This window comes from Styela clava, chromosome 1 (assembly GCF_964204865.1).
Source record: "Styela clava chromosome 1, kaStyClav1.hap1.2, whole genome shotgun sequence".
Lineage (NCBI taxonomy): Eukaryota > Metazoa > Chordata > Ascidiacea > Stolidobranchia > Styelidae > Styela > Styela clava.
The window spans coordinates 31,829,383-31,857,294 of NC_135250.1; the positions used below are offsets into that span (position 1 = coordinate 31,829,383).

The 27,912-nt window shown below is 37.0% G+C and overlaps 2 protein-coding genes across 3 annotated transcripts in view; both read right to left on the reverse strand.

Moving 5' to 3' along the window:
• The window catches only part of LOC120335191 (angiopoietin-1 receptor-like), a 34,939-nt gene extending 31,974 nt beyond the window's left edge, over window positions 1-2,965 (reverse strand). The window contains exon 1 of the mRNA XM_078113529.1: window positions 2,830-2,965. Coding sequence (XP_077969655.1) covers window positions 2,830-2,887 — 58 coding nt within the window. The 5' untranslated portion in view covers window positions 2,888-2,965. The remainder of the gene's footprint in view (window positions 1-2,829) is intronic.
• A 9,000-nt stretch (window positions 2,966-11,965) lies between these two features.
• LOC120335193 (prolyl 3-hydroxylase OGFOD1-like) lies at window positions 11,966-27,782 on the reverse strand. 2 transcript variants are annotated; one of them, XM_039402679.2, is made up of 14 exons: window positions 27,623-27,782; window positions 26,883-27,021; window positions 25,219-25,305; window positions 24,389-24,517; window positions 23,628-23,780; window positions 21,372-21,488; window positions 20,738-20,829; window positions 20,123-20,254; window positions 18,815-18,931; window positions 17,356-17,665; window positions 16,934-17,078; window positions 16,232-16,338; window positions 14,655-14,713; window positions 11,966-14,351 (listed from the first exon to the last, which is right to left on the reverse strand). In XM_039402679.2, exons 2-14 carry the CDS (start codon window positions 27,010-27,012, stop codon window positions 14,217-14,219), a joined length of 1,713 nt encoding a protein of 570 aa, XP_039258613.2. In that variant the 5' UTR covers window positions 27,013-27,021; window positions 27,623-27,782; the 3' UTR covers window positions 11,966-14,216. The 2 variants fall into 2 exon arrangements, with proteins under 2 accessions (XP_039258613.2, XP_039258614.2); XM_039402680.2 differs by lacking the exon at window positions 27,623-27,782 and adding an exon at window positions 27,405-27,578.
• Window positions 27,783-27,912: the final 130 nt, after the last annotated feature.

Below are 27,912 nucleotides of genomic sequence, written 5' to 3' on the forward strand. Positions count from 1 at the left end.
TAAAACATCAAAATTTGGTTTTAGTTTGGTTGTGGCAGCATCGAGCGGGCCATATTGAATTACCCAATGTGTCGGATTTGGCCCAAGGGCCGTAGTTTGCTCATGTCAGGGCTACAGACCTTGAATCTACTTCGGACTTGAGACTGTTATAACCCTTCTAATGACTCGCAACTCGGGATTAAGGAAATTCTATCCAACAAAGATACGCGATTGATTGGGTGGCCATGGAACCCAGGGGTCCAAAGTAATACTTGGGACGGTGAGACTTAACTCAGTGATTGACTTGGACTCGAGACTGTGATAACCCTGTGGCATGGCTTGCGACCCTGGATTTGGGAACTTCTATCCAACACAGACACCCCTTTGGATAGGTGGCCACGGACCCCAAGAGTGCGAAGAAATATTTTAGACGGTTCATAGGTTTTGCAAGCCAAATATGAGAACAAAATACTAAAATAAAGGGCGCTCCGGAAGTATGTGCACTAAGATGGCGCACATCCTGAACCCCAACATGGTACGCATACTATATTCAGGTTGTGCGCCATCTTGGTGCAAATACTTCAGGAGAACCAAATAAAGCCCGCAGGTTTATTCTTTAAGTCTGTTAAACTTTCTAGAGTTAGACTACATCAAAACGAAATGACCAATCGGACACCAAAATTTTAAATCACAATGTCTGATTGTCTGAAATAGCACAAAACGGAACCATAGTTCAAATACAACCCGGAAGTTAAGATTGGCTCGTTTCCGGCTCGATATGATTGCACCCAATTCGGTGCTTTCATAAATCACTTTGAAATCCCGCCAAAACATGTTTTTGAACCTCAGAATAGCTTTTATGACGTCATAAGAACTCTGAAAACGCGCGACGACAACCTATTAAATACACGCGGTTAATAATCGGGTAAATTATAGGGTAAGCTTCATAAAATCATTGCAGAAGCCCTCCCTTGTCAACAATTTTCTTTGCTAAATGCTTTTCGCAATAACTTCCGATTTACTTTGCGGTTTTCTCCTAACTCCTGAGAAGGGCTGGGCATTTCGAATGAAATATACAAATCGAATCGAATAATAAATATTTTGAATCTGTCCAGACAAGAATTTCAAATTGCCGCCATCGTGTTTTTTCTCTGTTCGCCTGAGGTCAAGTTGAAAATCCCCAATATTCGCTATTGAAACCATATTTTTACAATGCACTTCTGATACAAGACTCGTTTTTCCTAGTTGATTATTTCTGAACATGTTTCTCATTGTATCTGAACGCACAGCGAAATAATTGGGAGAGATATTTTATGTTTTCAGTAATTTATGTGTCTGCAGGACCCATCACAATAAAAAGTCACATGTAATCACGAGAAATATTCGATTTGATTCCGAAATCATCAGGTATTCGAAAATGCCCAACCCTACTTCTGACTTGAACTGTTTAAATTACTTCGTCCACGCTATCCAGGGAAATATCTATTGCAAGAATCAAGCCCATTGGTCTCTTGAAATTGTGCCACCAGTGTTTTCTTTGTTTAAGAAAAGGCCTCGATATCTTGCTTTGAGCAAACTTGTATAATAAAATGGTGTATTATAAAGTATCCTTGCAGTTATTGCATATGGAACTACTAACAAGTCAGCGGGAGAGAAAGAATAGTTAGATACACGTAACCCCAGGAAGAGTCAGATACGCTACTTTCCTTATTAATATTATTTATACGAAGAGCACAAAAGTCTTTGGCTTTACCGATTCGATTGTGTTTACAGTTTGATACTTTTTACACTTTTTTCGGAAGTCTTATTAAGAAACTTTACGCATTTATCGGCATATTTGAGTTATGCAAAAGACATTGAGCACATTAACAAAAATATATATAAGTATTCACTTAAACATTGTTCTTGATTGTTAGTACTTGTATAGCAGCCCTGTCATCGTATCCACCCCAAACTATTCTCTAAGGCCGTGGTTTTCAAACGGTGGGGTGCTCCCCAAAAGAGTCGTAGACAAGTTTTCAAGCAGGCTGAAGCTAATAACTTTTTTTCGGAAGTCTTATGAAGAAACTTTACGCATTTATCGCCATATTTGAGTTATGCAAAAGACATTGAACACATTAACAAAAATATATGTAGGCTATTCACATAAACATTGTTCTTGACTGTTAGTATTTGTATAGCAGCCCTGTCATCGTGTCAACCCCATACTATTCTCTAAGGCCGTGGTTTTTACACGATGGGGCGCGCCACAAAGGAGTCGTAGACAAGTTTTCAAGCAGGCGTGAAGCTAATAAAAAATATTAAAAATTTGCTAGATTTGGTCTTGTCCGCCTTAATTTTGGATATTTACATTTTTTGTTGTTTGGAGCTTGCTATTGCATCCATAAATTTTCGAATAAAACATACTTTCGCCTTACTATCGGTTATTTGTAGCTTATTGTTAGCTACTTATTTTTGAGTTGGCGCGCGAGACTTGACAAATTCTAAAAAGGGCGACTTAAAAAGTTTGAGACTGACTGACATTATATGAAAACTATTCATACACCAAATTTCCTGGCTTGAGATCGAAAAATCGGTGCTCCCGTAGTATGTGTACCAGGTAATAATTTTATTCCGATTTTCCTTATTTTAGTTCCAGTACGAGTTCGGGGACTGTCTGTGTTAGCCAAGTGAATATACCCCCTGCCCATAGGTTTCAGTTCTTTTACACAATTTGATGTAAAATAGGCGAACAAAATTAGTTACTTCTATATTGGTACACATACTTCTGGAGCGCCGAAAAAACATAGGTAGCCTTTATGATATTTTTTCAACTCATGCAGTTATGAATACGAAACGTGCTATACTCACCGAATTGTATTCCCAATAAAATCACCAGTATAGTAATCCATTTTCGATAGATTGCCATTCTAATCCCGTGTCTGTAAGTTTATTCTCTGTTTCTATTGTTTATATGTTTACAATATGTTCATATGATGTAACCAAACTTGGCTGAAATAAATTATTGAGTTGTAGTTATAGATTGTTGGATTACGCGGGACGTAATTTGCCCATTCCTGCACTAGGCCAACGTTTCCCAGTTGGGGAGTACTTTCCCTCTATGTAGAAATTTTGTCTCTCTTGAAGCGGAATTTAGCTCAGTAGGTTATTTGCTGCGGATATTCCACATTATTATTACTCTAGTAATTATTTACACGAACATTATAAATCACTTGAACTGTACCAAAGCCTGAGTGCGACTTGCACAAAAAATGAGCAAATGATCCATTAAAGATTGAATAAATAAAGTAGTTTTATGCGAAGTGAGGAATGAAGAGTTCGATAATAGGCGAAAAAAGGAATCTAATAATAAACATTTGAAGCTACTGCAATAGGCAATACGACCCACCAAGCCATTGACAAATTTATACACAAATTACTTATCTCGGTCGGGAACTATATCCCCACAAAACTGATTCTCAGCTACTCCCGTGGTGTGTGTACCAGGTTAAGGTTAGGCCATAATTCTGTTTCGATTTTCCTTATTTTAGTTCTATTACGAGTTCGAGCGCTGACAAGTTAATATACCCCCTGCCTATAGGCTTCCGTCCTTTTACACAACTTGATGTAAAGTAGGCGCACAAAACTAGTTACCTCCTTGGTACACACACTTGTGGAGCACCGAATCTCAATGTCCGGTAATAATAACTTTTTCTCAGTCAGAACAAAACTCGAACCATATCGAACATATCGTGATTTAGAAGACGAATCAAATAGAATCATTACGTAGACCGCAGCTATTCATGGGTTTCTAATAGGCGTGCGTATTCAAAAGTGTTAAGTAAATGCCGCTAAACGCCGAGTCACGAGTCATCCCAACCTCGAGTCAATCACTGAGTTATATCTCACTGGGATTGGATGCTGGCGAATCCCCGTTATTTTATTCGGAAACTTCGTATCTTCGAGTCACTAATAAATGAGGAATCGAGTAAACTCGGTTCGAGTCAGTTGCTGGAAAGACCGAGTCATTTCAATTAGATCAGCGGTTGCCATCTTTTTGGTTCAAACGACCCAAACTTTCTGAAAATATATTTTTTGAATCTCGCGACCCAAGGATACACAAAGGATGCTCAAATACTCAATTATATAAACTACTTTTATGGCGCAATATTATATGACTAATCTAAAACAACCATTTTTACATGACATTTATTTCCCCTTAATTAAATTATCTCAAAGTGAAAAAGCTGCGCTTGTCCGCCCTCAGCAAAGTTTTTACGCTGTGATACTTCCCACGTATAAAATTACTATTGAGCAATACTCAATTATAATTAACAATAAAATTTACTAGAAAATAAAATCAGTAACTCTAGATTTTTGTCAAAAAGACAAGCTACCCAAAAAATTCTCAGGCGACCAATAGGTTGGAAAACACTGTAATCAGTAACCAGTAATTTATTTTTCCACTAATGCTGAAAATGCGCAACTTACATAAACGATGTAGAATAAAATAAGAATAGCATTTCAGAGTGGATGGAGACGCTCGAAACCACTACTGGTTATCGAGCAGCGACTCCTAAATGGGTCTAACACAGCATAAAAAAAAAGAAATAAAATTTTTCATTGATTCAGAATTTAGATGATCCAAATCACTTCGAGTATTTCAGTAAATGGTGAATAGAGTCCAGCTCGATTCGAGTCAGTGGTTCGGGCTTCTCCAAAAACAGGTATTTTTGGCCCTTTGTGATGAGTCTACTTTGACAGTATTAATAATAGTCTAGGATAGGATCCGATTCTATTTTAAATATTCAAATAATTTAGCGCTAGCCGTAACCCACATCTCACCTATAACCATAACAGTGTACATCGAGGGCCCGGTTTCAGATATATATATTTCGCGATAACAACTTTAATCTAACGGCTCTAACGGATTTCAAAACCAATTCAGATTGTTTAATAAGGCTCTAAGTCTAGAGTATCAGTTCCCAACTGGGGCCCCGTGGCTTTTCAAAGGCCGCAGAGCAGTTAGAGAAGGACCTCAACGCCAAGCGCAAAACTGATTTCAGCTTTCCTTTGGCGGTAAAACTCATCGTTCTTCCCAGTTTCATTGCTTGACAAGATTATTTCACGGAGTGGTTTCACTTTATTGAGCATGAATTGTTTGAACATAATGGGATTTGGAATCTATCAATCAAAAAATACACTCTAAATACCACTGGAATGATAAACAGGGGGGCCATGAGTTATGAAACCCTCAGGAAGGGGGCCACGAGCCATAAAAGGTTGGGAACCACTGCTCTAGACAAGCTACCTCACCACGCAGATCGTCTATTTTGGACACGTCAGTGTACATAACGATCGTTTCAATATTATGTTATCGTTCTTGTTAGTATTATTCTTCTCTTTCGTCATGATGAAATCGCTTTCTCTTCGAATACTGGACTATTTGCTCCGAAATTTTTAGTGGTTGAAGATTGATTTTTTTGCCAGAAGGCTATTACTTTTACTTATTTTAAAAATTTCAAGAGATTCGTTTTTCGTGTGTCGGAATAAAAAATAGCGACAACTTGTGACGTGTCCATATATTTGAGCACAGCTCTCTTGTTTAGCCATCAATTTACTTTTATTCGAGTATAAATCTTATTTTAATTCACCCGACCAATAACTTATGCGTGTACACCTGCATATCATTTTGTTAAGTCACCCAAATTTTCTAAAAAATCAATAATTTTGTAAAATCTCGTCACCCAAAGATATGTGCAAATACTAAAGTGCACGTAGTATTTATATGATCGCAAAACTAAATACCTAATATAAAAGAAAGTGAGAAAGCTACCCTATGTTGCCCTCAACGGATTTTGAAATCGTGGTGTGGCTTTACTTAGGCACAACAAAATAAATGCTACAAAGTTTTTCCACTGTGTTACTTTCCACATATACAATTACTATCATTACAGCCCTTCAATACCAAATATATAATAAACAATATAATCTAAAAAATAGAATTAGTGACTTTTGGGTATGACGGTTCGCGGAGTCATTTTGAATTGTACAGCCAATTCAGATTTTTGCTCTCAATACGGCTCTAGACAAGCTATCATTCCTACGCAATCTATTCTTTTAGATAAACTTACTTTCATTCAAGTATAAGGTTCCATAAAGTCTTAAAACTTTTTAAAATTGCATAAGGAATTCATTGATACAATATATTGTTTTGGCTCTCACAGATGTATTAGGTAAAAAATACCTAAACAATTACTGACTAAAAAACAACAAACCTGGTTAAGATATATTGAGGACTGATTTCATAACGAAATAGGAATTATGGGCACACTGTATAACTCTTCATTCAATTCACTCGATTATTTACGCGTAAACGACATATACGGCCCTTCACATGCAATAGTAACTAGTAACTAAGCCCTCAGCCTCGCCTTTTGCATTGTGACTCATAAATCCCAAATACCATTCGCACAATAACCTTTCTCTGATTTTGGTAAACTTTTATAAAACGTGATGAAAAAAGTCGAAAACACACACATTCAGGAAATGATTAAGCCGAAAGCCTTTGCCGGGTCTGGAATGGGATTTCGACACAGATACTATTGAAATATATGTTATGTTTACTTGATTTTGCAGTTATTAGGAGTTGTAAAATTAAAAAAAATTCGCAACATTTAAATTCAGTGTTGGTTCCATCCATCTCCTGAAGTATGCGTACCGAGACAGCGGGCACCGGAACATAATATGTGTACCAGGTTAAGGTTAGGCCATAAATTTAATTCCAATTTTCCTTATCTTAGTTCTATTACTAGTTCGGGGACTAGCCAAGTGACTCCCGTAGTAATTGTACCTGAAATTATTGCCTAACACTCACCTGTTACATAATACTACGTTCCGGTGTCCGTCATCTTGATACGCATACTTCAGGAGTACCTTCACAAAACAAAAATAAGCAAAATTGATCATATATTTGGACGGACATTCACAATAACAAAGATAGAACAAGCATTCTCCAACATTTCATTGTTGTAAATATCTCATTGGTGCAAATAATACAAAATAAGGACGAATTGAGTCCTAAGCCATATTTACTGTGTTTCTCGGAAAATAAGACCGAGTCTAAATTCAACTTTCTTTCGGAAAATAACAATAGGGTTTATTTTGGAGAATGTCTTTATTTTCATTTATTAAAAACAAAATTTAAAATATACAAAATATGAAAAATATGACTAGGTCTTATTTTGATGGCAGTACTTGAAATCATCATCATTTTTGAAATTCAGGCTAGGTTTTATTCTCAGCAAAACACGGTACAATAAAGTAGCCAATACAATACTTGGTGTAATTTGGCAGTGTCTTATCATGAATCTCGTCGTGAATAACGCTAAAAAGCAAATAAATTTACGGATTTTCAAAAAGCATTTTACTGATCGAGGGCTACTATCATAATAACAACTTTTTTGGCAAAGTACTTTACAATGAATTCCGAAAGTTTCATCAAAACAAATACACGAGACAATGATAAATGAGAACTATGACGTTGTGAAACTTTGATTATTCAGAAACAGTGACGATTTGTGGATAGTGACATTGTCGAGCCGTAAATGGTCTCAATCTTCTACATCAGGAACAGCACGATCTGTTGTCCAAGCCAAAATTTATTTCAAATAGCGAGATTTGCGATTCCAGATATATTTCATTTCACCATTGATTTGTTTTTTTCTGATTCTGTTTGAAGCTGGGACAACATCAAACCTAATTTATTCCAACTCAGTAGTTAATTTTTTCGCCGTGCTGAAAAGGCACTATTAGCATACAAATTACCATAAATAATATTTTAAGACATTGCATTTCAGGTTGAAGGCTGACGCGGAAACCAATACTGGTTATCGAACAGCGGCATCCATTAGAAAAGTTTAAAACAAAATAAAAATAAAAAGAGAAAAACTTGACTCAATTTAATTATATAATACATGGTTACTATCCCGTCGTTGCCACAATATTTTTTGGTTTTTCTTTAACTACGTTCATCTTGGGTTAAGTTTGAAGAAGTTAGTTTTCAGCACAAAGCCCGAGGGAGTGCCAAGTTTTTCTGCGGCCCGGGGCGAGTTTCTGATAATAATGCCCCTCATGAATGAATAATTAAAAGTCAATTAGGCGTGAAATGTTCGAATTAATATTATTTAAATCGTCAAACCAAGAAACAAACTCATCTCTCCAACGTGCTGCCTGGGACTGGCTGTGACCTGTGCCCGCCAATACTATCTCCCAAGCGGGAGGCTTTATTATGGAAATAAGAAATAGTTCAAAATGTCATCGACGCGTTTTGTGCGTACGGAACGGTATCTCGATCAACACCTTATCGAGAGACGGATCAATGGCAGTAACTGGATATTCGAAGTCTTGCGATATTCGTCAGGTATTTGTACAATATTTGAAATACGGGGTTCCCCGGAAGTTTTCAAATTTTCAAATCTACAAGGAGAATTTATCGATACCGAATATAGTCAGTGGTGAGATTCAAATATTTTGTCAGCCGGTTCCATCAAAAAAGTCAAATTTTTCAGCCGGTTCTGTTACAAACAGAACATTGACGGTAATCAGTAAAGCTAGCCGGTTCGCTGATCCCATAATATTCTTTGAGACGGTTCTATAGAACCGGTGCGAACCGGCTGAATCCCACCACCGAATATAGTATATCGACCCCAACATGTGTATTAAATGAAGTAAAAACTGCTCAAATAAAACAAATCCGGTTAAGATTCATTGAGAACTGATTCCATAACAAAATCAACATTGTAATGACACTTTATGAACATCCTTCATAACGGTCAAACGATAACGGTGGAAGAGTAGAATAAATCTGGCATGCATGAATCGGGTTTGACTGGACGAATATTCCTTATATGGAATTACACGACTCATTGATGCATTATTTCGTCAGTAACAACTTCCTGTTTTTCTCCTTCTCCAACCATACTGTGACGTCACTAAAGAACTTTGGAAATGTCATCTGCTTGTTCAAGCTTGAACGAAAGCGAATCTTTCTTAGAATATGCATGAACACGGTTTAATATGGTCTAAAATCTTGATTTTTATTTTGCAATTATTGATATTGTTACGCAGAGAACAGCGTTGGCCAAAACCGAATAATCGTTATTTCGAATCTATAATAGAAAGCCAAAACCAAGTAATCTACCATCCTCAATACATTTTGATTAGAGGTAAGATCGGATCCAAAAATTCTAGTCTGACCCGACCCGGGCCCGTGGGTATAAAACCCGACACGAACCCGACTAATTATTTGGATTTGCACACACTTTTCTCACTAAAGACAGATTTTTGGGCGTGGTCGTAAACCTTACTTCGTTTTTGCGTTTTTGGACACGTAGTGGACATAACGATCGTTTCAATATTATGTTGTTGTTGTTGTTGTTGTTCTTTGACACGTTTTTAAAAAGTCGCTTTTCTCTTCGAATACTGGACCAATTGCTTTGAAATTTTCAGTGGTTGAAGATAAAAATTTTCTCCAGAAGGCTATTCCTTTTTTTTCGCTATGACGTCATCAAAATTATTGCCATTGGGTGGCGCTACGTGTCCATATATTTGAGCATAGCTCTCTTGTTTGAACTCTATTCGTTAGTTTTCTCTTGTGTTTCGGAAATTTAAATATATATCACCTAATTCAAATATCACTTTGTCTTCCTAGGAGTTTTAATTTAATTGCAGTAATAAAAAATTAGTGTAGAAATAGCTGTGATAGATTAGGAAAAATATTTTCGGAGGTCAAAGGTCGGGAAAGGTCCATTATAGCTTCTTCTCTGTTTTATTCAAATTATTTCTTTTAAAACAAGTATTCCTTAGTTTAGTATCCAAACATAGTTTTAATATATATATATTTTTTTAAACATTTATTTTTAAAAAAAGTCGGTGATAGAGAAGCCCGGCCCGAACGTAATGATTGTCATTTCAGGCCCGACCCGAAATTTCGAACCGGGTCGGTCTCGGGCTACAGATCTTAGCTCCAATTCTGATATTTGAATATCAAATATATTCTATTTTGGATCATGTTCAACATGAATGCATAGAAGCCGGTGTGTATTGGCAGAATTTGAATTAGTAATGAAAGTAAGATAACATAAACGGCGATTTGATTATGTGTTTTTTTTGAAAAGTTTAAATAAAACAAATGAACGGTAATTTACGGCAATATCAGATTCGTTTCGGTATTTCTGTGTGAGAGTCCAAGTCATGTCTGCGTTCCGGGCTGGCCTTGACGATCCTAATCATCGGTGTAAATCTCAGTCACGCAGCCACATACGAATCCGGAATAGAAAGTAAACAAGGAGAAAGGACCTACAGTTCAATACACAATACTCTAGACCAGGGATGGCGAACCACTGACCCGCGGGTCACAAAGTGACCCACCGCGTTTTATTGGTGACCCGCCCAAGGCACGAATAAAATAAAAAAAATTGCTGACATATCAGTGATAAAAATTGATAAAACCGGCCTTGAATTGATCTAACAATAACTAAACTATTATAATGTACCGTCAGTTGCGCAGTCAGGGCTGCGATCGCTCATATTCAAATTGGTAATTTTCGGGCCGGTAATTTTCAAAACCCCTAATCGTGGACGCACGTCTGCACTGCTGTGTACCGTTATTCAGCTAGCGGCTCTGACATTGTTTATGGCATAACAATGCAATAGATCTGTTCGTTTCTCGGAACGTCTTGTCTCTTTCGGATGTACTTTTGCAGACTGTTTTAGGGGTTATACGACAACTAGATGCTACTTTACATTTGATTAGTTTCTCGCCTACAGTGCCGTTGAAAAAACAAAATCTTTCAGACTTGAAATAAAGACCTAGAAATAACAATTGGGCAGTGTAAAAGTGCCTTAATGTGGTTGAAAGCTGATCGGAAAATATAACACTATCAGAGTAATTCATATGCGTGTTTTCGTACTCTAATTTCATAAAATCGAGTGCCATAATAAGTCTTTGATATAAGTGCGGCACAAGTAAAGCCCAAAACTATACCAACACCAACAGAAGCTTGGAAGATTTGTTTAGAAGTTTGACTGTTTTAGGGGTTATACGACAACTAGATGCTACTTTGCATTTGATTAGTTTCTCGCCTACAGTGCCGTTGAAAAAACAAAATCTTTCAGACTTGAAATAAAGACCTAGAAATAACAATTGGGCAGTGTAAAAGTGCCTTAATGTGGTTGAAAGCTGATCGGAAAATATAACACTATCAGAGTAATTCATATGCGTGTTTTCGTACTCTAATTTCATAAAATCGAGTGCCATAATAAGTCCTTGATATAAGTGCGGCACAAGTAAAGCCCAAAACTATACCAACACCAACAGAAGCTTAGAAGATTTGTTTAGAAGTTTAGAAGTTTGTTTTTTTATATAGATACTAACATTGATTAAATATCTGTGACCCACTCTCTTCTGTTTCGCGTTAAAAATGTAATTTTTGACCCATTCATTGAAAAAGGTTCGCCATCCCTGGCCTAGGCCTAGTACACCCCGTAAATTACTAAATTTAACAATTTAAATTGTAATCATATGTAATTATGATAACATGCTTGTATGACTTCATGCAAGGCTCGCAAAATTACTCTTATCGTGATTTAGTGTTTCGTGACTTTAGAAAGAGTTATTAAATATTGTAATAAATAATCCTTCCTGGACCACGACAACAGTTTTGCATGGGGTCGCAATGGTCAAAGCCGAGCGCCTGTCCGGGTTACCAAAAGTTTGCCCAAGTCAGCATTCCGAACCACAAAAGCCTTTTAAACGTGCAAAATATCGTTGTATTGTCGATTGATGAACTACCAATGCTAAATTATAATATTAGTACGAATATAGTGCCTAAATATTAGTACGAAGGTCGAACGCAAGGAACAATGGTACCGGGAGGGTAAGATCTCGGCTCGGTGCAGTAACTCAAAAAGCCTTAGGATTACTAAGGGCCCTATAAATCATCACTTTATTCAATGAAAAATTTATTGAAAAGCAAACGAAATCGATACATACAATAGTATAATTGGTAAAAGCAATCAGCACATTACATAGGATTTGCAAGTGTTCGTTCCTACTTCTCAATAATCTTGAAAAGTGTAGATTTTTCCCTTAATGGGTAATCGTGAACAGCATCAAATGACCGAACTGGTCGTATCTATAAAATATAGAGCCCCATTTGACCCTTTTTAGCACACTGGTCTCATTTTGCCCCCTTTTTAGCACAATCAGTTTCAAACTATATGCCGACCACTTCAATCAACTTTTATTTTAAATCGGGTAAGATTGCTGAACATGACAGATTGTAGCCCCCAAAAAATAGTACTTTCTTCCATATCAATGCTTGCCTAGTGTTCGATGCAGAGCAGCAATGTGAAACACAACAAAACAGAATCAAAAAGTTCCAGTTTTTTTAAAAAATCTAACTCCTTGTCTTGAGCCTTATAGAAAGAGAGCCTTATTCATAGACACGAAAACATTTAGGAAGAATAGAGAGTACCGTATTTCACGGACCATAAGGCTCGCTGTGATTAAATCGCTAAGATTGGATTAGGTTTTTATTCAGCAGGGCACACCATGCTATGAGACGAGTACTGGTTGAGCGTAGGCAATGAAACCTGATCCATACGTAAAACGCACCGGCAGGTAGGTAACCACTATTTGCTTGAATTTCGTGATCTGCAGTCAATTTATCTGCTGAATCGAGTTTAGCGAACATGAGTGATTTTTTTGGATTTCAAATTACAATCAGGCTTTTGCCATTATTGCATAGACCTACATGTTTACAGGCTTTAAAAGGCATTAGGTACACACTGACTATCACAAATTTAAGTTTTGTTTGAAAAGAGTTTTTTTTGGTAAGTTCGCCGTGAGTTTTTTCCTTGGTAAAATGGCGCCGTCGAACAAAAATTATGGGAACTTCTGGTGTAGACAATAAAGCACAACCTGATATATTAGACACGTCGGTTTGTAAGGCGCACGACTAATTTTAAAGGAAAAAATTATTTAAGGCACCTTATGGTCCGCAAAATACGGTATTGAAATCAAGTAGGCTTATGAATGATAAAACTAGAAAAAGACAGTTCTTTAAAAAATATAACAGATCCTCATATATCAGTGGCTGCTTGGCTAGAGCCCTGTTAACAGCAAACATTCCGAAACACTATAAAATAAATATTCCCAATTAGTAGAATAAACAATACTACTACAGTGAGATAAAAGGAATAAAATAAATAAAAACACTGAAAACAGAGGGGGGGGGGGGAATGAGTAAATGGCTCGGGATTCAGAGTGACTCGAGTCTAACTGTAAGTGATTGACTCGACTTCAAACTTTACTCAGAAAATTCAAAAATTAACTTCATTTTTTTAGATTAAAAAATTGTCGTATTGAACAAGAAAATATTGAAGCTTTTTTTTCCAGAAATTTTTCGATACTCTGGGGAAGAAATTGGTAAGGAAGATTTAATGATAAAATGCTGTTGGACTGGCATGAAACACGACCGAAAAGCAGCCAAAGAACATTTTTAATTTAACTTTACATTAATTAAAGTTAAGCTCAATTAAGGGCAACTGCTGAATAATTAGTATTGTTTTCTCAGTCTTCCCTCACACTGACAGTCCATTCTATATATTTTGTGAGTACAAAGTGTATTCTCTGTATGAAAAACCAATAAACTACTTCTTAAAGTCAGGAGGAGAAGGAGCCTGTTTTGGGATATCGATCAATGAAAGTCAGTTTAATAAAAGAGATCAAAATCAGAAGAAACAGTCTGACCACGAGTCAAAGTTTGACGCATTGTCACCGAAGTTCGACTTGTATTTTTGAACTCCTCAGAATAGTAATCAAAACTTTTGATTCTCCTCAATCAAGAGTAACTTTCGTACTGTCAATAGTTATAAAAGTTAAAATATTTCTTACAGAAATCCGAAAAAATATGGTATACTAAGCGTAAGAAAATACGCTTTGAACAGTATTAAAGAAATCTAGTATACTCCACAATTTCTAAATTTAGAAATTTAAAATGTTCTCAAAGTTAGAAGCTGTAGTCGAAATCTTTTACAGCCTGGACTCAAAGTAAGAGTCATATTTTTCGGGATACGGGAGTCAATTACAAATGTCCCTGACCTCATACCCCCAATCTCTGCTATCTTGCACAAGACTACAAAGATAAAAGACCTTTTCAGTCATTTTTGAAAGCTATTCGTAGTTCCAGAAGTTATTCGCAATATACAAACGAAATATCAAAATATGGTTTCGGTGCTTTATGGTTGACGTGCTTAACGAATCGGAGAGCTTCACTATCTCGGTACGCCAGAGAGAGGCAATTGCTTGACGGCAACACAGTCAAAAGCTGAAAAAAGATGGAGGTATTTGTCCAGTGCTGAGAGGCAGTTTCAGCTTTAGATAGGATTCACAACGTTGTATAAATATATTTGTGCAGCATGACTCTTGAATCGCATATTTTAGTTAAGTCTAACGCATTTTGCCCACCAGAATAAATATGAAAATAGTATTCTTTGATAAATCCACCTCATCAACTTTTCTCTACCATGCTAAACATGAAAATCCTAGTTCTGATTGGGGCATGATATTGGCTTTACTCCACCCCAGGATAAATATGAAAATCGATCCAATATCTAAAGCAAACACTCACCTCTGTGTCTTCGCCTTGTGCTATGTAAGTAGTGTAACCACCGTAGTCCTGTTGCCAACCTGACAGAAATAATGAGATTCATTTTTAAGAGTGTTAGCTGAAAGCAAGGTTGCTCTTACTAAAAGGTGAAAAGGACTCGTATTGCAGCAAAGTTGCAGGCACTCTCTAAAGCAAAATTATTCCTCTCTGAGCGAAGTTAAGGGTACTTGCCAGGGAGGAATTTTGTCATTTCCGGAGAGAAAATACAGAAATATTTCCTTTTATCTGGTTTAGTTTTACTAATATTGTTTAGTTATTTAGTATTATTGTTATACCTAAATATGTGAATTATATAAACTATTCAAACTTTGCAAAAGCCAGAACGAAAGATGCTTGTATCATAAGCTCAGTTGTGTTAAACGTTGAACAACAAATTAAAACAGGAAGGATGAATAAAGGTGTTTCCAGAGTAGATGTGAGATTGGGAACCAGTGGGCTGATAGCTTGACCAGGGGTGAAAAATTGTGCCCATCTAGACTGGCAGGCCATATAAGTGAGACGTAAAAGGTTACATGTTATGAAAAATATTTACAGTGTTAGAAAAGCAAAAGTGAAAAGAATAAGCCTCGTGCCAAAACTAAATTAAATCTCAAGAAATTTCTTAACCTATGTTCTAGCTCAGGGTGGTCCAAACCCAGGCCCGCGGGCCAAATGTGGCCCGTCACTTCATTATCTTTGGCCCGCGTCGCATTCGGAGAGGAATCAAAAAATCGCATTTCGTGTTGTTTCGTCATAAAATTAACCAAAAAATCTTTTGACATATTGTTGCATCACTAATATCACTGAATCGACTAGTGTTATGGCTTGCTGAGGCAACTAGCGAAGTTCTTGACACTATTGTGGCCCGCGCACAATGCAAAAGTAATTTTGTGGCCCGCGGAGCTGCCCATCTTGGACCACCCTGTTCTAGCTAAAACATCAAAATTTGGTTTTAGTTTGGTTGTGGCAGCATCAGGCGGGTCAGACCAAATTATCCACCGGAATGGGTCAGGCCCACAAGTCGTAGTTAGTCCATGACAGGATTAGAACGCCAGACTGAACTATGCGAACATCACAGGTTAACCCTTTCCGTGCGGTGGGCACGTAAACGTACCCACGACAAAAGTCGCTAGATTGCGGCGGGTACGTTGATGCACTCCACTGTTTTATTTAGCAATCGGTCGCAAACTGTTGGTCTAGTTTTTCCGGGTTTTAGTTTATTAATAAGAAGTCTTTTTCGAGATTAACATAAGCGACGGTAAATCTCGTTTTCGTTTACGACGGGAATTTTATTTGCGGCGGAACGAGGGAGTGTTTTTGAAATTTATGCAAATTTCGGTGTTTTTTGGGTGGTAATAAAAGACATATTATCCCTTCCATCTACCAAAGTATTTTGAGTTAGATCACGAAATTGCTACAGCAATATTATGCTGTTGTTTGCCAGCCACGAAGCGGTAACAGTAAAGTATTAGTCCAACATTAACCAGGTTGTATGAAGTCTTATTAAGAGTGATTGACATGGAAAGAGCATCGTATATGAATAAAGAGCAAACACACACCTTCAGCACAGCAATGCAGATTAACATCCAACGCAAACTCTCCTCGTTCTGAGTCTGTGTCTCTCAGCAATGTGTAGCAACCTTTTGACCAGCATCTTACTTCATATCTGGGTAATGAACAATTTAAAAAGTGAGCTTGCTATCGATTGAAGCCTTGATGCAAAATTCGGTAGCATTAGTTCTGAATGGGAGTTATGCGGAATATATGAACAAGAAGGTTGTGCATTGAATCCAATTCGATCTTAGCTGAGTTTCGGGCTCGCGGAAAAATCAGCACCCCACTTCAAATATAACGATTCTAAAAGGTAAGCTTGTTATCAGTTAAAAAAGCCTGCTTGTACAGGTCCTTGGGCTCCAGAAGTATGTGTACCAATATGGAGGTAAATAATTTTGTTCGCCTATTTTACATCAGGTTGTATAAAGGGACTGAAACCTAGGGTGTATATATATTCACTTGGCTAGCACAGACAGTCCCCAAATTCGTAATAGAACTGAAATTAAGAAAATCTGAATAAAATTATGGCCCAACCCGGTAAACATACTACGTTCCGGTGTTCGCCATCTCGGTTCACATACTCCAAGCGTGGAAAAGGAATAAAATTATGGCCCAACCCTAACCTGGTACACATACTACGGGAGTACCTGTCCTTGTACAAAGCAAAAGCGAGAATAGTTATTTGTAATAAATGTATATATTCCTACCTGCACTTTGAATTCAAACCGGCAACATTCTCAGATTTCTTGTCAGAACTTTTAGTTCTTTTAGCTGGAATTGGATCTGTGACATCATCAGTGACATCACTACCCGTGTCATCAATATTGGCGGCCATTGGATGAAAATACAGACCTGGAAGTATAAACAGGAGAGTGGTAGGATAAGTGCTATGAAGTTGAAGTCCAGATTTAGCATTTTTGGACACAAAATGGAACATTGTTTTTCTGGATTCCTGTGTTTGTTGGGAAAAATGTCTTCTTGAATTCTTTTCATAACTAATTGAAAAATCTAAGAGTGAGAAGTATAAATTTCGAATTTGTCAGAGTGAAGCATTTTAAATTATTCCTAAGATCATCAATTGTCAGATTTTTAAATTGTTTAGCTAACCGTACCTTTAGTAGCCACTTACCTGTTATATTAGATAAATAAAGAAACATTTCTTCAGAGCAGAACAAGCGAATAAAATCATTTATCAAATTATAGGCTTCCATCGTTTTTACAGAAATTTGAAGTTTTTTAGATTCGTCGATGTCTGCTCCGGCTGAAGAATTTTCGGGCTTTTCTGGGGAGTAAACAACATCGTTTTCCGAGATTTCAAAATCTTGATCAAACTTTATTGCTTCGTATTTACGTCTGTTCGGTGGACCGTGACTCGTCCAGAATTGATCATATTTGGATAGATGTAGCATTGATTCGCTGAGTTCTTTGTACTTGTCAGACTAAAATGAAAGTTCCAGTAGTTAATGAAAAACGAAATATTTTCAGAGCTCTCTCCCCCCAATGCAATTACTTAGTCATTTTGTAGTTCAGAATGAGGAGTTTCAAAATTTGCGGAGAGATGAATGTATCAAAAAAGACCTGGAACCCATGTCTTAACCTAATCCTCCCGGTTTGACGCATGCGCGACGTTTCAGACGTTTTGCAATGCTGTGTGTATACCATGAGGTCTGGAATGTTTGTTATGGCCTTGCTTGAAAGGAAATCTTATTCCCCACACAACGATATAAGAACGAACCTTATATGACATTTAGAAGTGATAAAATTTCGCTTACATATCACGCGTGTACTTCCCGCTGCGATATAAAAACGTCGCACAACAAGAAAATGATCCCATAAACCTTGGCGTTGCGCGCTAACCAATAACAAAAGCTAGTATGATAAGGTCTTATTTTGAAGGTCATTTTATATGCTACATAACATAGGAGAGTGGACATCTCACAACGTCAGGAAGTTTGATCGCAGCTGCCTCACCGAAAAAAAGTTAGGCGTTTTATCTCGCAAATTCTCCTTGTCTGACGATTATAAGCTTTTATGATTCATAATAATTGTTTTATTATGACTCACAAAAGCTTTCAACGCGATAAAGCACAAACAAACAACCGATCGATCTATCAAGCTTAGCCTGGCCTGATTCGATGTGGTGACTTCTCAAACGGAAAATTTCCAAAAGGGTTGAACAACGCGCGCTATGGAAAAGCGTTTAGTATCATATGAAAGAGAAAACCAATGTGCAGTCAACTGTATAGTTACATTTCAGCTTTACAATAGCTGTAGCCGTCCAACAGCTGATAGAATGAGAGAGTGTAAATATTTTTGTTATTTTTTGACGTTACGAGAGACCTCTTGAAAGAGGTGTTTTAGTTTACGGTCCTCCAGTGACATCTAGCGTATAGTACTCTAAAATACCTTTCCAATGGTATATAATTATTGTATACTGGGTAAATTTTGGGGGTCGTATGACATTAATAAAAATGTATTCAAAATTGGGCTCGATTGAGCGTCTGAATCAGGTTAATGCCACAATAAGTTGTTCAGGCCAGGAATTATAAATTTCTGAAATTTTAAATTGTCAAGCAAGTCCTACTCACCACCAGAAATCCAGGCAGTTGTATTTCTGAGCTCCCTTCAAACTGTTCCTGTATCGTACCCTGCGTCTCTATGCTCAGGTATCCAGGGTTGATCCACTGTGACAAGAGGTCTAAGTCCTAGTGGAAATAAAAGCTCAGACTAAAATCGAATTTTTATATTTTCACAAGAGAGACGAAAGCTGGTTAGATGGATACACAGTGTTCGAGACGTATTCATAAAAGATTCGAGTTTTCTAATTTAAATGACTCGGAACCAAGGTTCCCTCTAAGGCAGGGTCTAAACTCGTGGCCCGAGGCCAATTGCTGCCCGCAGAAAGATAGTTTGTAGCCCTCGCCTTAGTATAAAAGTTTAATGTTAGTGTGACCCGAATGTCACTTAGCTCAGTTCGCATGATTAATACATATAATATAGGATTTTTCGCCATCACAATCACTAACGCTTAGATTTATATTGGTACATTTATAACCATGTTGTGAGGCATGATTGTCCATCGGCAAAATGCTTGATTGAATAAAATAAAGAAAGAAAAGATTTGAATTTTTTAAACTAAGCTTTTATTGTGGAAAACCTGATGCAACCCTCCAAGTAAATTGATTTGAAACCCCTGCTCTAAGGAGTACAATTGCACCATTTCGCAATATCACCAGACCATTTGCGCAGTAAAATCCCATTCTCACGCATTTGCGACATTATTTTTTCAAAGTGTGGCTCGTTAGAATGCTAGCTAGAATGCTTATTTCATGTTTTCAAGTTAAACGTGTACTTCGTTTACATTCTGATAAAATATTATACTTTTGAGATTTTTCACAATGTTCATAAATCATTTTGGACTCTTAGTTAAAAAAAACTTTAAAAACTGTAAAATTTTTTTAGAGGGAACACTGCTCGTGACTCATGAGACTTACATCAAAGACAGACTCGACTTCGGACCAGGAGAGCTCCAATCTTTGACTAGACTCAAGCCAAAATTTTTCAAAGACTCGAAATGATTCGAAGAGTTTCCTTTCGGCAATGGAAATAAAATTTTTCACCGCTGTCATTGAAAAAGGGGTAATCCCGAAATATGTGAACCAAGATGGTGGACACCGGAATGTAGTATGTGCACTAGGTTAGGGTTAGGCCATAATTTTATTCCAATTTGCCAATTTTAGTTCTATTACGAGTTCAGGGACTAGCCAAGTGACTCCTGTAGTATTTGTACCTGAAATTATGGCCTAACCCTAACCTGATACACATACTACATGCAACTACATACACATACTCTTTGCAATTCAAAATATTTATTTTTTTCTACACTTCCCTCTTACCTGTTGAGCAGGAAGGAAAGTTATCGCCGGACACTTTGAGGTCAAAGGTCGTATAGGTCGTGGTAGAGGTGAACCGTGAAACCAACCACTTAGTGAAAGACGAACTTTGTTTTCAGCTAAAATTTCTGAAACCTGAAAGAGAATTCATAAACATAAAACAAATTCTTCGTCTTTTTTTCATTCTCATTTTCATCCAGACTTTCGTTATAACGCACATTACTAGGGTGACAAGATACCGGTGTGTGAATTTCATAGAGATTAGTCCAGCTGTCAACACGCTACATTTTCGACATACAGACAAACAAGAATAAAGGGACAAACATGAGTTGAGCGTATCCATTAAATATTGGAAAAATTTAAAAAACAGAAACAGAGTGTTTATGCATAGCGAGGGGGAATAAAAAGGTCCAAGATAAGCAAAAAATATCAAGAAGGGCTGGGAATCACTGGATAAGTTCAAAGTACGTTTTAAATCTCTAGATTTTCAGTGCGACTTATGTGCGAGTCAACTGTAAATTAAACTTTTTTAACACAAAACTGATAGTGTGACCTGAACGACGGCGCGACCTATCGGCGAGTATATACGATAGTTTAGTAAAAATAACGCTCACTTACCTGGTGATATGAGATCGGTGAAACGTCAAAGAAAACTAAAGTGTTGAAAGAAGGTACGAGAGATTTCATGATCATGTCAGGGTCGCCAGATTCTGTTAAGATAAAGAACCAAAAACAAAGTCAAGCAGAATGAAAACGAACGAAGACTTAGCAAATAAGGATTGATTTGATTTTTCACTTTCATCCATTTTCCTGTAGGAGAGTAAAGCTTTTAAGATATATGGCAATTGGTTTCAATAAAATGCTTATTATGAAAAATCGTTCCATAGTAATTTTCTGGCAATTTCCCGTACCATTACACATTCGGATAGGAGTCGATTTTTTATATTTATTGTATAGGATGGTGAAAGAAGCCGCAAAAGTAACTGTTCAGTTACGAGAACTGCTCTATGACAACATGAAGTTCATTATTAATCCCACAAATGATTATCCCCCGCAGTATTAGATTCTGCGAACATGGGCCGCTTATTCAGAGGGGCGATGGCGGGCATATTCCTAACGCTTAGCACGATGCACCAACCACAAATGCGGCTAGCAGAATTGCAAATAAACAAGTATTCAGATACGAACATTGCTATTCACAGAATTTAAATTCGAATATGATTTATACATGCGTAGAATTAATTTCATTTACCATCCACGCTGAATAAATCCAGTGTTCCCCCGTCTTTTTCAGACCAATCATCAGTTAAATAAAATATATAAGCGATTCTTCTGTCTTCAAGTTCATCATCGTGACAGAGAAGAACATCTGTGAAAACAAGGTTTTATGAGAAAGTTCTCAAACAAGTAGCCTTGTCATTGTAGTGAGGGTGATTGTTTTGATATGATTGTTTTGTTATGTTATAATTTATTTGTAAACAGATGTCCACTGCGATAAATACTCATTGATATATCAGAAGATACCCCATTTAGGAAGTACCAAAATCATTTTTCATTCGACGTATTTGTAAGCTTTTAAGTCGAAACAAGCCTCTGTAAATTAGCCACTGATATATAATGAGCTGCAATGTTTTCGGGATCAAATGCTCCTGGTATGGCAATACTCGGGTGGGGCAGGGCACATTGGATTTGAACCTGTATTGCCAACACAGTTAAGTCGCACTCCAGATGTGTGTGTAACAATATGGAGATAACTAATTTTGTTCGCCAACTTTAACACAAGTACTGTAAAAAGACGGAAGCTTATGGGCAGGGAGTATATCTACTTGGCTAACACAGATAGTCACGAACTCGTAATACAACTAAAATAAGAAAAATTGGAATAAAATTATCGCCTAACCCTAACCTGGTACACATACTACGGCAGTCTAACCAGTGGTCAGCAAAGTTTTTAAGTGAAGCCCAAATAGTGTAATGGAAAAGATTTCCGAAGGCCCAACAATATTGTTGGAAATATTAAATTCAATCACATAATAAACTCGTTATTAAGGAGGATTTAATTTGTTTAATTGAAATAAATGTAATACCGAGAATATCAGTCAGAGACCGAAGACTTATCGATCGAAAGTTGGGGGATCCCCCAAAACAGCGCTCTTACTCCTTAGTGACACCTTGTGTCCCATCACTAATCAATTAATAACTCGCTAATTATACGACATAATTCGCCCAAAATCAATAGGCTTATGGTCCGAGATAAGATGAATGCACATGCAAAATCTGAAGCAGATTCAATTTCGCTTTCGTGAGATATCGCGTGCATCTAACAGACAAACAGACATACAGACAGACAGACAAATACCTATCAACATACTTACCGATTAAAATCGATAAGTAATGAATGATTGTTTGATATGAGAATAAAAACCATTTGGCAAAACATTGATATGTCATGTTTGATTTTTAGAACTTTTTTGTGCACGACTGCCATAATTGAACCTTATTGGAAAAAATGCTCAGCAGCGCATGATTGGGATTGCTGTGCTAGAACAGGATTTCCCAAACTGGAATCCGCAGACCAATTGGGGGTTCATGATGACTTTACAGGGGGTCCGCAAAGATATGAAAAGAGTTTGAAACATAATCTTACCGATTTGCCGTTAGTCTGCAAGTATTTAAGGTTAGTTAGTATGAACAAGGATCCATGACCCAAGAAGTTTGGGAAACCCCGTGCAAGACCATCACAGCAAGAATCACGGCAAAAATTCAAAGTTGACAATTATTTTCGTGCGAGTATGAAGTTGACAAATAAGTTGCCTACTAGTACTTTTGTAACCCAATTTTGCATTACATAATGATATTTGCTGGAATTCTAACCTATGTGGTGCATACATTTGAGATAAAGCTTTCGCATTAACGGCAAAATTCTTGTTTATAATATGATTATTATACAAGCACACGGATTCCGCTAGTTTCGTTCACGACAGGCGTGCTTAGCAGGTGTCCTTTGTTACTGATGAATTCGCTTGTTTTAAACAAGGATTTAACGAACCTCGTTAACAGAAAGGCACTTCTTTAATTCGCAATATTAACCGAAGAAGCGCTTTTTCGAGTATCTACGCTGTTTGAAAAGAATTTAAGCAGAACTAGGGAACCTAATTTGCTAAAATCGACAAAAGCATTTTCGCACTTTTTTTTTTCAATTGCGAAGCACTTTCGCACTCATAATTTCCTTAAAGTTAACACTGCATCACAGCCACTGATATTGACTATGAATATAGAAATCTTTTTGGTCGAGCATTGCCCACCTACTGCAAATGCAATCTTTTTATAATTAGGCCCCGCTCATCACCGTAGTCCAAGAGTTCGTACTGGTGCCGAAAACTTCCAGGGTTTAATCAGGAAGGCAATTCCAAACCGGAAGAAATACAATCCTTCCTAAATTTAGTACCTGCTTAAGAAGCAGTGAGTCCTTGTAAAAAAACTATCATCATACAAATAAAACTCTAACCTGTTTTTTTATATTGAGCACAAAACATATCTATGGTGTCATTTAGTTCCACTCCAGTGATTTCACGTATCCATGGCAACATAGAGTCACGGAAGAGTGAACATAGCTGATTGACATTTTTACGTGGCTGGAATATTGAAGAATCTGCAGGGTCTGCAAAAGTTTGTCAAATTGAATTAAAAGGTGAATTAAGAACCTGAACTAGTTTTCCCAACCTATGGGTCACAACCCAAAACCGGGTCGCCTGAAAGTTTTCCTGGCTTTCCTGACTTTCCGACAAAAATATTTCCGAGTCAATTTTCTTGCTTATTTTATATTTGGCAGCCTCTATTTTGCTTAAAAGTGAACCCACAAGTCACTTTCTAACTAGGGCAACTTTGAATTAATTTCTGTTGAAATAAATATTATTTAGAAATGACTGTTTTGTAGTAGACATATAATTTTGCGGCCATAAAAGCATTACATGCCGTTTAGTAGGCTTTAAGAGTATATCCTTGGGTCGCGATCACTTGAAGTTTTCGGTCACTTGAAAAAACGTTTGGGAACCCCTAACTATTGTTCTTTGTTGATTTTAAAAATTAAAAAACTTAAAATTTAGGTCTGGAGTTAACTTATGATTGGAGTTTCTTCATTAATGAAGCAAAATTTAACACCAAATATGCTCAAAACTAATCTCAATTTGCCCACTGGTTGCAAAGGAAAGCATTTTTTTCACACCAACGATATTTTATCAAAACCTCCTGTCTAGTAATTCTACCAACCTTCATTGTCCAGCATCAGCTCATTGCTCTGAACAAACTTAAACAAATCGTTTGATTTTTCATTGAATTCCAGATTCAGTAACTCAGATTTCAGTGACTGGAGAAACTTTGAATCTGTAGTTTGTGGGTCTGAAAAAATAGAATTTAAATGAATAGGTGGATATCTTGCTCTGGACGTGGCACTGGATAAACATCCATTTCATTTTTTGGAGCGATGACCTAGAGCCTATGGGCCGCAACTCAAAATTGGGTCACCTTTAATTTTTTTTGGGTTGCTTCAACAAAAATATAAAAGTTACAGATTTTATTTTCTAGTTAATACTTATTTTCATATTTGGTATTGAAGTATTGCTCAATAGTAATTGTACATATATATATATATGGGAAATATCACAGCGTGAAAACTTGACATCTGCTGTTATTAGTCAGACAGTTAATTCTATGATCATATCAGAATTGAGCATTACATACAACCTAGTATTAGAGCATATCCTTGGGTTGCGAGATTTTACAAATTTAATTTTTGAAAAATGTGGGTCGCTTGAAGAAAAAGTCTTACCTAGAGCAAGGATTGGGAACCATTGACACACAAGTAACTAAGTGGGCCACCTTGTTTTTCAGTGGATTGTCATTTAACATAGTGAAATTAGTATTTGCAAGCCCATATACCCACCCACTCATAGATGAATAAAAATTGGTCTCTGAGCAAAGTTACTGGGGACCGATGAAGTGCCAGAGCTACTGAGACTATACACAGACAATATTGAAACAAATCTCAAATATAGTGTACAAAAAACCTCCAATGAGTGGAAATGTCAACAAAAACCTACTTTTTGTTGCTTTGCTCGTTCCATCTGTCACAAAATTCTTGATAACTCCATGGGTGAACGGGTAACCAGAAATGGATATTGTTGAATCTGCAGAATAAGCATAAGTATATGGTAATGTAGGCATGGATTTCCAGGTATAATACCAGGTATATACTGAGCCTCTGTTTACAGATCAGGCCCTTTGGAGGGTATATATGGGCAAGAAGATTGCTGGATTCATCGTCAAAATGTGGACAGCTGGGGCTTCCGCCAGTCAATGCGTCTGAAATAAATAACTGGATAACTGAACCCATACCCAACTTGGAATGGTAACCGGGCAAGAGACATGGATTGATATGAGTTTATTAAGCCAATTAATAATCCAATCCTATCCCAATGGGATTTATATGAAAATTCTCGATGATCTCAATCTAAGTAGGTGGTGCCGAATTTGCCAGTTTACACTTCATTGTTTTTAATTTTTCATTAAACGACTCTTATACCTTGCTCCGACAAGGCCCTGTATGACCATCTAAATAAATAATATTTAAAAAGCTATTATAGTCTGGAAGAATCAGCATTGCCTTTCCGATTTATTATACCCTGGGTGAGTTGGAGGGATGAGATTTGAAAGATGTGTAATCTTCGACTAGGGCTGGGCATTCTGCATTACCTCATGATTTCAGAAACAAATCGAATATTTTCTTTCAATCGAATCTCAAATACTTGAAAGATATTCGGCGCTCCCGAAGTAAGTGCACCAAGATGGCGCACAACCTGAACCCTAACATGGTACACATACTATGTTCAGGTTGTGCGCCATCTTGGTGCACATACTTCTGGAGGTCCAGATATTCAATCGTATGTGACTTTTTATTGTGATGGATCGATCCTCCATGCACATAAATTCACTGAACGTTCACGCACAATAGGAGACAAGTTTTTTCAATAACTCACTAGGAAAAAAGAGTCATGTGTTGCATTATAAAAATATGGCTTCAAGTCACCCCGACTTTTGACGTTCGAATAAAAAGTAAAGAGACGGCAATTCAGAATTTTCACCTAAATCAATTTGAATAATTTACTATTTGATTCGATTCTAAACCTTTTTTCTGTCAAGTACCCCCCCGAGTCATGAAACAATCAACGCGAACCCCCGGTAATCAGACATCGTACAAAGTTGTGATATATTGACTAACGATTTGTTGAAACAACAATTTATTGACCAGATGTAACTAAATTAAATCCTCGTGTTGATATTATTGCCCTTGTCGTCTGCCTAACTAATGAATTCTTAAAATTTCTCCCAAGTTTTAATAAGCATAATCACTTCCTCCAATGCTCGTAGCATGCTGTCTTTTGAGATTTCCCAATTTGCCTGCAAAGCCGTGGCTTTCACATTGTTGCGTCACAATCACAACAACGCAACACCAGAGAAAATCTACGTCCCAATGGGCATCTAGTTTCAATCGACACGCATTTTCCTCTGGTAGTAATAAACGCTATTAAAAAACAGCAACACACAAAAACTCGACTGCCGTCCAAGTACCTCTGGAAATCATCTCGTGAACCCCTGGGGGCTCGCGAACCCCCAGGTTGAGAACCCCTGGATTAGAATATTCGAAATGTCAAGCTCTAGCTAAAATGCCAACTCGCCTACTGAAATAAATAAAACTCTCCCATACCATCATAATCAGATCCATTCTGGAACGCATGCAGAACTTTTTTCTTCACACTTTCATCATCAAGAACAAGATTTAATTTCGGACGATGAGAGACCTGAGTTTCTTTCTTACAAACCGATGATTTTTCCATCACCAGTCCCTAAATGAAAATTTGTGAATTTTTATCTTTTGCACGATGAAAGATTACAAAGAAATAATTGACACAGTAATAGCTATAATAATAGCTATATGAAAAATCATTTTTGCCATGAGAAGGACGACACACGTCTCAATTGATTCAAATTGTTATCGAGAGAAGCATGGCACATTCCAGTGCATCTGCCGGTCTGCCATTGCAAAAGGTCAGACTTCCTCGTTTTTGAGACAAACAGCTATCAACTAATAACTAACATAGTCCAGGTTAACAGGCCTGAAACCTAAATTTTATTTCTTGAGGTCATACATAGCCATGGCTGCCTTATAATTCATGTAATTTTAAGTCTTAATTTTAAACATTGTTCAAAGTAGGCTATTCATTATTACAAATTTTTCTGAATTGCCGTCCTTCTGTCAGCCCAGCAGTCTGCCCTGCTCCTGTGCTCAAGTCTGTTTGCCTCTGCAGACTGCACCCATTTGTGTATTGTAACAGGATTTTCAAATAAATTATCTTATCAGTATGCCCTGGCGACCAATTTATTTTGTCATTACAGTCATACCACAAAACCATCTCCCAGTACCGGTATCACACAAGTGTTACAAACCTGTAGGAATCTTTCCTAAAAAAACTCGATCAAATGTTGTTGTATCCGGAATTTGAGTAATTCAAAAAATAGTCCAAAATAAAACGAAAAATTCCCCTCAAAAATTCACAGGAGCTTGCAAAACAGTCAAAAATGAACCAGTGAATATGGTCACGCATGAAATACGTGCAGGGTGAATTAAGTAATAAAAAATCTTTTTTATTTTGCAAAAAATAAATTTGTAGGATAAAAAAAAATGACAAAAATTCTAACAATAATTAATACCGTGTTCACCCAAAATTGGGATCTAG